General features: G+C 41.3%; 2 protein-coding genes across 5 annotated transcripts; both read left to right on the top strand.

The window, feature by feature from the left end:
- The first annotated feature begins 117 nt into the window (after window positions 1-117).
- Window positions 118-3,937, top strand: LOC121699427 (glutamate-rich protein 6-like). Of its 3 annotated transcripts, none has more exons than XM_042081758.1 (13): window positions 118-465; window positions 749-803; window positions 911-1,053; window positions 1,155-1,243; window positions 1,362-1,484; window positions 1,573-1,701; window positions 1,884-2,044; window positions 2,176-2,237; window positions 2,555-2,694; window positions 2,798-2,877; window positions 2,981-3,136; window positions 3,297-3,525; window positions 3,629-3,937. In XM_042081758.1, the coding sequence occupies exons 1-13, from the start codon at window positions 312-314 to the stop codon at window positions 3,872-3,874; spliced, it is 1,767 nt and encodes a 588-aa protein (XP_041937692.1). In that variant the 5' UTR covers window positions 118-311; the 3' UTR covers window positions 3,875-3,937. The 3 variants fall into 3 exon arrangements, with proteins under 3 accessions (XP_041937692.1, XP_041937694.1, XP_041937693.1); XM_042081760.1 differs by having other exon boundaries at window positions 118-423; XM_042081759.1 differs by having other exon boundaries at window positions 1,362-1,478; window positions 3,629-3,936.
- A 1,558-nt stretch (window positions 3,938-5,495) lies between these two features.
- On the top strand, window positions 5,496-10,798 carry LOC121699764 (glutamate-rich protein 6-like). 2 transcript variants are annotated; one of them, XM_042082169.1, is made up of 13 exons: window positions 5,496-5,821; window positions 6,209-6,248; window positions 6,639-6,757; window positions 7,882-7,964; window positions 8,252-8,359; window positions 8,450-8,593; window positions 8,673-8,830; window positions 8,954-9,027; window positions 9,230-9,378; window positions 9,494-9,573; window positions 9,659-9,814; window positions 9,935-10,163; window positions 10,495-10,798. In XM_042082169.1, the coding sequence occupies exons 1-13, from the start codon at window positions 5,608-5,610 to the stop codon at window positions 10,753-10,755; spliced, it is 1,815 nt and encodes a 604-aa protein (XP_041938103.1). In that variant the 5' UTR covers window positions 5,496-5,607; the 3' UTR covers window positions 10,756-10,798. The 2 variants fall into 2 exon arrangements, with proteins under 2 accessions (XP_041938103.1, XP_041938113.1); XM_042082179.1 differs by having other exon boundaries at window positions 5,602-5,768.
- The last annotated feature ends 170 nt before the right edge of the window (window positions 10,799-10,968 follow it).

Raw genomic sequence — 10,968 nt, forward strand, 5'->3', positions numbered from 1 at the left:
TTCCAAAACTATGCTCTATTTTAATTGCACAACGGGGGTAGCCTACGTAATAATGCATATTTGTAAGCCATCCAGATGTTGCCAAGTACTTTCTCCAAACATCGCGTCAGTGTAAAATCTGTAGAAAAAGTAACCAGTCAATCCCGTGGAAAAAGTAACCAGTCAATGCCTAAGATGCGACTTCAAAGCGCAATAGCCTAGTTGCCGAATTAAGTGAATTGATGCTGAAGTAGTAAAAATGTTCAATTTGAACGCTGTACCTTGCGTTTAATCTTAATATAGGCTACGTTTAGACCAGTGTCTTAGACCAAATGAGCAAACCTACTGGGTCTCCGGGGGTGGGAAGTGGATCTGAACTCTCCACCACTCTGTCCTCGACACGGGGAGGGCAACACGAGTCATCCCCTCAGATGACAGCTGATAGTGAGCAAATGCCAAAAAGAGACCGTCCGTGTGACACAGCAGGTACAATTGGTCATGGCAAAATTTGTCAAGGCTTAATATTCAAGAAACTAATTAAAACGTCCTCTTCCGCAAACATTTGAAAGTGTTTAAAGCTGGACAAAACCTTTACACGTCTATCTAAAATGTATTTGATTCAGTTGTCTTGGAAAGTTATGTAGGTTAAAACAACTGCTATTTAGATTTCTATTTTGTCATGAAGAAGATTGTTATAGTTCAAATCTTTGTATTTTGTCCATTTAAGTACTCTCACATGCAAATCAACAATGTCTTTTGTGACTTACAGGTGAAACAACAACCAGTTTAACAAAGACACCAGCATCTGATCAGCATATGACGGGGTAAGACAATGTTTGCATATAGCTTTGTAAATACATATATTGGACAAACAGAACAATAAACATCTGTCAGACCTCAGCCACACGTATCTCCTGCTCAAACTCCTTAGAGCGCCAGGCCACAACTGCTCTGACTCACCTGAGGTAATAGAGGTCCAGACAGTGGATGGCAGAGTCATCACCGTTGCCAACACTGTGACTCAAACAGACTGGGACTGGGTGGTACACAGGCAGCAAAAAGACAGCTCCTCAGGTAGTCTTACATACAAACACATCAGACATGAATCTACAGTAGCTCCAGGCCATAGACCTCAGTCTGTCAGCACTTACTGATTACCCCTAATCTCTCTGCAGTGCATATGGTGGTTGAGGACCTTGTGGAAACACCAGCTGAAGAGTTAACAGCTGACCTTAGAGGACTAGTTATTGCTCCAGACATTGAGGTGTTATGATGGTTGTGCTGCAACTTAGATATTGAGTCCACATTGTAAGCAAATATGTTTGTGTGTGCTCCGACATTGAGAAGTTTCCTAAACCAGCTGCTTCCTTCCTCACTGACAGAATGTGGAGGAAAAGGAAAGGGAGCAAGAGAATGATCTGTATGGAATACCTGATGTGGGGCCACCCTCACTCCTGGCCTACAGACCTGAGTCCAAACAGCCTCCAGTCCTCTACAAGGTACAGGTCAGAACTCAAGTGACTCTAGTCTCTTGTCAACTTAGATGAATCTAGATAGGAACAGAATGTAAAGACATTGTTGCTGTTCTCTCAGAGCCCTGCTGTATTGCGTCTGAAACAGCCTGCGATGAACACAGAGAGCATTCTGTGTGACTACTGCCACCAGACAAGCAAGCCCTTCATCAGTCGAGCGCAATTAGAGAACGCTCCTGAATCAGAACTGGTGAGCACATTCACATGAAATGCCAAGAAAAGTGTGCACATTTAAAGTGTAGCTAGCCGCTAGCGCCACAGTAATATACTGTATCTGCCAACATAATAATACACAGTATACCAAAGATGACCACAAATATGAACAAACTGAATACATTTATCTAAGTGTTTGTTCTCTTACGGTGTGTCCAGCGTTTCTGCTGTGAGAAAGCCCAGTCAGTGAGGATGCTGATCCTGGAGGAGGAGAGGGCTCTGGCTGATTTGGAAGTAGATAAGAAAATTGATGTTCGCCCTCATGCACCATTCATGAGTAAACACCAGAAAAGGGCTGCCAAAGAACGAGCAGAGCAAAGGTCTGGGGAAGACTTAGTTTATGTGACAAATCAGTTATTGAAAAAAAAGCAGGCACCCCATATTCATCGGCAATCTCTTTAACTGTTAGTCTCCCCCACCCACTATCTCTTTCTCTTCTTGCACATTTTAGGTTGAGAGCATTTGAGTTCCAAAGAGTGCAAACTCTTGGCAATCAGAAATCTGTTTTCTCAGGTCAGTTCAGGTATTAGTTGAATTATTACTCATTTAGGTACAGTAGTAGTTATTATTTGATGCCCTGTGGCCATATTGTCATATTTTTTGTGTCTGTGGCTGAAGGTTACATTACATTTAGCAGACACTTCTTGACCAAAGTGACTTACATACATTATGTCATATATATAACAAGGGATTGCATTGTCCCCAGAGCAACTTGGGGTTAAGTGCCTTGCTCAAGGGCACAATGGTGGAATCTGGGAGTTGAACCGACAACTTTCAGGCTACTGCACGCTAGCCCAGCTCCTTAACCACTACACTACCACTGCCCACAGGTGGCCAGCAGATCAAAACAATCTCCTACAGACGGTCTAATGGAGACTGGACCATCCGTGAGGAGCCTGAGGTTCACCAGGTTGATCCAGAGACGGGTGACTTTTTCAGAGTGCAGGGAGTCACACCTGTGACATACACAGTATGCTTCATCACTGTTTTTCATGTGTGGGATTTATGTCTGCAAAGATAGTTCTGCCAACATATAGGCTAAATAATGAATGTCTTTTTCTTGCATTTAACAGCAGAAGAAAGTGCTTGTGAGGTCCTATCCAGATGCTGGCCCTTTCCTTACTGTATTCCCAGATGGAACTGGCAATGTCTTGTATCCTTTACACATGAAGCAAAGCAATAGCTCATGTTACATTTGAACCACCCATACTAAATGAAGCAGAAGGCACATTCAGTCTTGTCCTTAACACATCTAGTTACCCCTCTGGTTGCATTGCTATCTCAATTTCTTCTGTCGGGGGAGGCGATTTTACATATACAGTCTTGGAGGACAATCCATCCCAACCTAATATACAGGCCATCTTCACATCCAGAGGCCACTCAACATGCTACCATCCAAATGGACTCATTTGGTATACATCTGAATCTGTTTGCGCTATTCCTGTTTCTTTTGGTTTCCTGTTTGCATAGTTAACTGTAGGCCTACTGCTATAAGTAAAATGCACTTGATATATGATGTGGTGCTGATGACAGGAGTGAGCTGAATCATGTGTTCTGGCCTCTCTTCTGAAGGGTGAATCTGACCCAGCTTGAGGGGATCCAGTGCAGTGAGACTGGTGCTTTGAGACAGCGCTGGAGCTGGCATGACCTTGAGCCACACATTCATCCTCTCCCATTCCAGCCTCTCTATCTCTCCCTCAATCCCTTTATCAGCCTCCGCATACTAACACAGGAGCGCATATACCTCACCTTTAGCCACTGCACGTGCCGGGTGCGCTTCAATGTGGGTGCCAAGCTCAAGGTGAGTTATATGCTATCTTGATACTATCCACAGAGTATTTACAGTTGGGAAGGAAATGCAGTTTAGTTGCAATATATAAATATGCAGTTTCCTGTTTGAACAGCTTACGTACCCAGAAGGCCTAGTACTGCCAGGACCAGACACCCTGCAGAAGCATCTCCAAATTAAATGTCTGGAGATTTACACTCTCTTGGACAGAATCCAGACACACATCGCCTATCAGCACATGCCCAGTCACCAGAACATAAAGCCCCTCTATGGACTCATCGCCCAAATGGAGAGACTAAGGAGACAGGTGGACCGGCAGACTCCACGAAGGAAGTTAAAAACGCCAGTGCCCCCGAAATAAGCATAATCCTATTGATGATTATATATTCATACGTTGTAATAAATACATTTGAATACATCTTAAAAAAAAAAAAAATTAACAGTAAAAAAAAAAATCAAGAACATCTCAATACTCTTATTGTTCTGTGTTCAAACATATCGAATATTCCTGACAAAACAATGCGTAAAATACACATAATAGCATTAATCATGGGATTATTCTATAGTCTACGGACTCTAAAATATGTTTCATTCTCATCAATCCATGTATAAGTATAAGTATAGTATAAGTATGTATATATACTCTTTTGATCCCGTGAGGGAAATTTGGTCTCTGCATTTATCCCAATCCGTGATTTAGTGAAACACACTCAGCACACAGTGAAATGTGTGCCAGTATAAGGCCAGACACCAATACACCCCTATGGGACTATTTTCCCCCTTTACGTCTATCAAAGACTTACGTCTATACACTAATCGAATATAGGCTACCTAAAATATACCCGCATAGGCTTAATTTTTTCCTCTACTCCTACCACAATTGACATTCCCCCACAGATAACATCAGAAGAAAGTCAGAATAGCCATCTTAGTCATTACAAACTCTCAGTTGCCTGATTTATCAGATGAATATGACCCAGAGGGAAAGAAACAAAGAACAAACCAGGAACTGAGGGGGTGCCAGAACCAAGAGCCACAGAGAAGGGGTCCAGGATCCAGGCTGGATTTTCTTTAAAGAAAAACATTTAAAAAACTCTTTAAAAAGAAAAACTAAAAAAAAAAAGAAAACTCCCGTGTTGTTGCTACCTTGTCGTGGTGGGGAGGCTTGTGTGTGTGCCTCCGTGACCCTGAAGACTATACCGACGAGGTTATACCCCTGGCAGGTACTACCAAGCCAGGCAGCTTTCAGGTTAGAGGCCAGTCTAAAAGCAGCATTGCCATCACCCATTGGCAGTAGGTAGCCTGGCTAACGTCAGACTTTCATCGCGCGCAAGGCAGCATGGGAAAACCCAGGCTAGGCAGTAGGATGATTGGATAAAGATTGGGCCTATGTATTAGTCATAGATATGAATGGTGTTTCTGCCTATGCAAATTAGGACATATTCAATAAGTGTGGAGCCATGTGCATATTCAAATTCATTTAAAAAGAAACTTGTGATACAAAAACAGTTACTTTTCATACTTTTACTATGTAAAGTGTTATTGTGGTAAGAGTAAAGGAAAAATTAAGTCTATTTGGGTGTATTTTGGGCATATTCGATTAGTGTATAGCTCATTTGCATATTGAAATTAGTTTTCAAAGAAACTTGTAATACATTTGTTTTACTTTTCATGGGTATTTTCATTGTGTAAAGTTTAATTTTGATAGGAGTAAATGAAAAAATAGCCCTATTGGGGGTGCATTGTTGCCTGGCCTTCTTGGCACACATCTCGGATTGATGAGAATTTAACATATTTCCTCAACTAGGATTTCTTAGGACTTTTCTTAGGACACTGTGTGTTGTTCTGGACACCTCATAGAAATGATCTAAGCTGCAAAAATATCTTTCTGTCCAACGCTACTTTGCCTGGACTATGATAGATCATTGTTACATACCATGGGAACGTGTCATTTCGAATTCTTGAACAGATGCATTTCTGTTGTTATGCGTGACGTTTAGCTAACACGCTGAACATGACATTGGAGGCAAACTTGGTTGTTCGGCGTAAAACAGTGTAAGCTTATGTCTAGCGCGAATAAGTTTAACTGAACAAATGAGTAAAAAATCGGGGAGCGAGAATGACAAACCGTCAGGGACCAGTCCGAGGAGAGTGGAGAATCCATCGCTTGAACTCACCGTTGAAAACGTGCAGAGACTGGAGAAGGAGTTGAAGGGACTGGACAAGTTGTATGGTTCAAGTCAGTCCATCGAGGGGTACGTGAAAACAACAGAATATTTTGGTAGGACACCGCAAATAAGCAGGAAAGGTAGGAATATGGTGGGGGTGACATTTTTTCCATTGTAAGGAATGTATATTATTATTATTGATATTATTATTATTAGTAGTAGTAGTAGCCTAGTAATAGGCCTAGCAGCAGTGGTAGTGGTACGAGTAGCCTAGTAGTAGACTTAGTAGGCCTAGTGTTGGTGTTGGTGGTAGGCCTAATAATGTTTGTTGTATTGTTGTTGTTCCTAATTAGTTTTGATGAGCCTTCCGTAGTCAGTAAACCAGAAGTGTGCCATGTGGCCTCTGATGCCAGCTGTCTGTAAATCTGGTCTCTGATCAGGAGTCAGCTCCTCGCTGCGTATGAGAGTTTACTTGGTTTGACTATTCGACTGCATCAAATTATCATTGAGAGTCTGCTTATTTTCAGCTTCTCGTGAGGGACACAGAAGCCTCTCAAGAAATTCCTCGTGAGTTGAATTATTTAGCCATTGTAGAATGGAAAGTGAATCCTTCAGGTATAACTGCATCATTGTGTGAACAAAGTCAAGGCAGTGGTCATGGACATACCTATTACCGTAGGCCGACTGTGACACACACACACACACACACACACACACCCCAACACACAACCTGTGGCATGCCATAGCCTACTTGGTGTGTTTTGTTATCAGATTAGGTTAGCTGGTTGTAGATGTGTTTAGTGATGTTATGGCACCTGAAGAAACAAAGCATGCAATAACATGTAAGAAATGTAGCCTATATATTGTGTAGTTTTTCCATTTAAAGTACTTCATTGCCTACTACTTTGAGGAAAACAAATGTTTTTTGTCCAAACTCTCAACTATCAAACTTCACAGCTCTGGCACCTCTCCCGAATGTGTAGACATCCTTGGACTGGATGGAACAGTCATCACTAGAATAAGCAGATCAACTCAGACTGAATGGAACTGGGTCTCACAGAAGCACAAGAATAGTCGTAAATATGTTCAGTATCTTCAAAAAGCGTCCAAAGACTCTTACCCTGTATCTAACTAATTCATTGTTACAGTCACAGTTTTAATTAGTAATTTTAATGTAGTATTTATTGATGTCATTGTATGTCGCTTTGTAGAACTGTATCTGTTAAACATAACCATGAACATGAACACAAATAACTGGTTTGTGTGATCTACATTTACAGTTTTTCTCGATCGTTTTGATGCTTGTGTAAACTCTGACATCACATTCTCAAAACAGTTAACACCCGTGTCTGAACAAAAGCACTCTGGCCAAAATGACACAAGCTTTTACTCTCTCAAAACACTTAAAACATGCAGCAAAAGGAAATCTTGCCTTCAAACAATACATCCTGTCATCATCATCACTGTGTGATTTCAATCAATCATTACACACTGCAAAATCTAATTCTCAAAATGAGCATTTTTGCTATGTCTTCTATTTCTTTCTCATTTTCTGGTATCAGAAAAAACTGTGAAAAGACAAAATGTACTGAATAAAAAATATTTTATTCATTCCTCCCAAGATGCAACTGTCATTGACATGTAAGACCTTCAGTACAACTTGTCATTTTTCATAGACCTACAGTAAACACCTTTTGTACTGTTTTCTTCACCAAATGGTCAATACAGTTGTCTAAATGTGCATTAGATCCATACTTGCAAATAGCAACACAGAACACACATGGCATCTCTTATGAATAATGAATGATTGCTGATTGAAGAATTGTGCAAAGGAGTTTCACACAGGTGTATCAGACACTCAGACTTATGCAAGGAATCTATACCACCTGTGAAAAAAATGTTTCCTTTTGTTTAGCACGGGAAAACCGATTTCCGAGTTTGGGGTTTTTGAATGACCTCTGTTAACTGTTTTGCAAAAGGGTGTGAGAAATGTGTGAACCCAATGAAAATGTGTGAACACATTAGCAAGAGATGACTTCTGCTGTGCAAAGAAAGTGTTCATGAAGACCAAGTGGATCCCAGTTTCCTTCAGCAGGTCAAAGCAATCAAGAAAAACTGTAATTGTAGGGGCCTACTGTTGTCATTCTATGGACTTACATAATGTGAAAACAACACTGCAATGTGTGTTACTTTTACCCAGTGTGCAGTCAGACTGAAGAATATGTGGTGAATCATGAAAAGACACCTGTCGAGCACGAGGACCATAAAGGCCCTGACTCTGAGGTAAGCCCTGAAGAGAGTGTAACATGAATCCTTTTACTGGACAGTGGTGTCCTATTCCCATTTCTCCTTCGTTTCTGAATTTCATGCATGCTTTAAAAATGTATGCATCGGCTATTCAGTAGAAATACATTGCACCGTGACTTTAAAATGATCAGATTTCAGGACAGCATAGTTATATATTAATATTTTATAAATGTTAACCCACATTCACACAAAACAAAACTCCATGGCTATTCATTGTTCTTAATGAATAAGTAAGTGTTTTTTATCTGGCTGTCATAAAAAAGGAGACGGCTGAGATGGAAATCATGGAAGATAATGAGGAGACTGTAACAAAGAGCCGAGATTCACAAGTCCCTCCTCAATTGGAGCATTTGACAGGGGAGTTTGACAAGGTTAGGATTTATTCAAGCTCATGATAGTTGCAACAATAAGTTAAGTTTGACACATACTTGAAATGCTCTGTGCATAAATGGCTTTCACAGATCACAGTCCTGACATCCAGTTCAGATTCATCTGTGAAGTTACCCGAGTGTGAGTTGGCATCTCTTCTGTGTGAGTACTGCCGCCGAGGGAAGAAACCCCCAGTGACTCGCGAGCAGCTGGAGAAAATGACCGACCCAGAGGAGGTGGGTCCCAACCATGTCTAGCTTTCATGTCTTACATTTGAATTCCCTTTTGTCCCAGTCAACTTAATTCCGCTGTCAGTTGTTTTGTTGTGAGGTTGCCTGGAGGATGGCCGATCTCGAGGAGCAGGAGGAAGAAGAGACTGAAAAGGCCTCTAAATCTGTACAGGAGAACAGAAAGATCAATGATGTCGACCCTCGTCCCCTTTTGACCGAAAGCAAGGAGAGGCTAGCGCACATGTTAAGTGATGTCATAAGAGGTCGCTTCTCAGGAGGGGATAGCATGCATCTTATATTTCACATTTATGAAGGGCTGTCTTCCACTTACATACAATGTGCTCACCATCATTCTGTGTCTTTCAGGCTGAGAGAATGGGTGTCTATAAGATCCCAAGACTCACACTACCCCTCTGGGTTTTACACCAGAGAACGTTCATGTAAATATGATATACATAAATATCCTTAAATATTCTTTTTGGGGGATATTAGTTTTAATAGTGAAATAGCTGGCTCCTAATGAAATGTAAATTATTTCTATTAAAGTTTCACATTAATGGATGCTCTCAAGAACACTTCAAATATTTGACTGAAATCAGCATATCTGTATATCAGCACTGATGTCATTGATTTTGAATGTAGCAGGAGATAAAATGGTTCCAAAGAATACCATCTGCTATCGACTTTCAAATGACTTATGGAACATCCAAGAGGAGTCTCAACTTCCGGAAATGGAAATCATTACCCCTCCTGAGACATTGAACCTTCCAGATAGGGAACCAGGGGTCAAGGTGTCTAACTACTTCCCTTTTCATGATTGGCTAATCTGATTTGGATCAGCAGTTTACTGTAAAAGTCCTATCCAAACGCTTTGTTGCTTCACATCATTTTATTTGTCATTTACAGAGGACAAACATTCTTGTAAGATACTACAGGAATGGCAAAACATTTGTCCTTATATTTCCAGACGGAACAGGACATGTTTTGTATCCTTTTCATTCACTTTTTTTGTTTGACTTTGAAACTTGAAAATGTATGAAGCAAATGTTTTTTACCTTAATGACTCATTAGCTATCCATCAGGTCGGATTGCAGTCCTTATATCTTCAGTCCATCCTGGTCATTTTATTTATATCATACTGGAGGACGCTCCACTCTTGCCGCGGATTCAGGCCATTTTCACATCCAGGGGCCAGGCCACGTGCTATCACCCCAATGGTCTTGTTTGGTACGTTGCTGATGTGGTTTTTAAAACCACTTCTATATGTCAGTACGTATGGAAAGCTCTAAAGATCTAATCCCACCTGATCTATCTACTTACGTGCTGTTTGATTATCTTTGTTCTAAGTGTCAATCTGACCCGTGTGGGAGGTACCTGGTGCAGTGAGAGTGGGGCGCTGAAGAGATGCTGGAGCTGGCTGGACCTCAGTGCTCATGTCCACGCCCCGCCTTTCCAGCCCATCAACATGATGCTGAGCCCCCGCATTAGCATCCGCATCTGCACCCAGGAGAACATCTACCTCGCCTTCACCGCTGGCAAGAACAGTGTGCGCTTCAACATGGGGACCAAACTCAAGGTGAGCTTGTACGACTTCGTAAAGATGAAAATATCACGTCAGCTCCTGCCTAAAAAAAAAAATAACATATCTTCAGCAGTAGGGCTGCACAATGAATCAATTTGAATCAAAATTGCAATTTGCACTAATGGAATAAGCTAATCACAAAGGCTGCAATTAATTGCAGTCAAAAAAATGTGCAGCTTGCAACTCTCAGATCAGAAGTGGACCAGATTAAAGTGAAATCTGGAATATTGGAATAACTTAATATAACAAAAACAAGCAGCCCTATTCAGGAAGTAGCCTGTCAACAGTATTGTTTTTTTGAACCTCCATAATTCTACTTCACTAGGTGGGAAACTCAAAGGGCCTCATGTGGCCAGGCCCTGACATCCTTGAGTCTTATCTCCACAAGAGAAGTGTGCAGATCTCCAGCCTGCTGCAGAAGCTCCAGGGCAGCGTGTCCTTTAAGCGGCCCGAGCCTGGCCAGGTCAGCTCCCAGTACAGCCTCCGTGCCCAGGGGAAGAAAAGGAAGGAGCAGGCAAAGAACCGAAAGGCATCCAAGCCCAAATTACCTCATATCCTAACAAAAATGGCACGATTGATTGCATAGAGACAAATGGATTCATTTAAGAAATAAAAGCAGAAATACAATGCAAGGTATTAATGTTGTTCATTAAAAGTCCATTAGAACCTTGGCTCTGTCATTTCCAAGTCGATTTTGTGCATTGTATAAGTGAGCAGTGATGTTTTAATCTGATTTAGGGCTACACAGTATGATCTTAGAGGTTTCTTTATATACCCTGCTGTGTGTGAGCAGTGGCAG

The sequence above is a fragment of the Alosa sapidissima genome, chromosome 2 (genome assembly GCF_018492685.1).
Source record: "Alosa sapidissima isolate fAloSap1 chromosome 2, fAloSap1.pri, whole genome shotgun sequence".
In the NCBI taxonomy this organism is placed as follows: Eukaryota; Metazoa; Chordata; class Actinopteri; order Clupeiformes; family Clupeidae; genus Alosa; species Alosa sapidissima.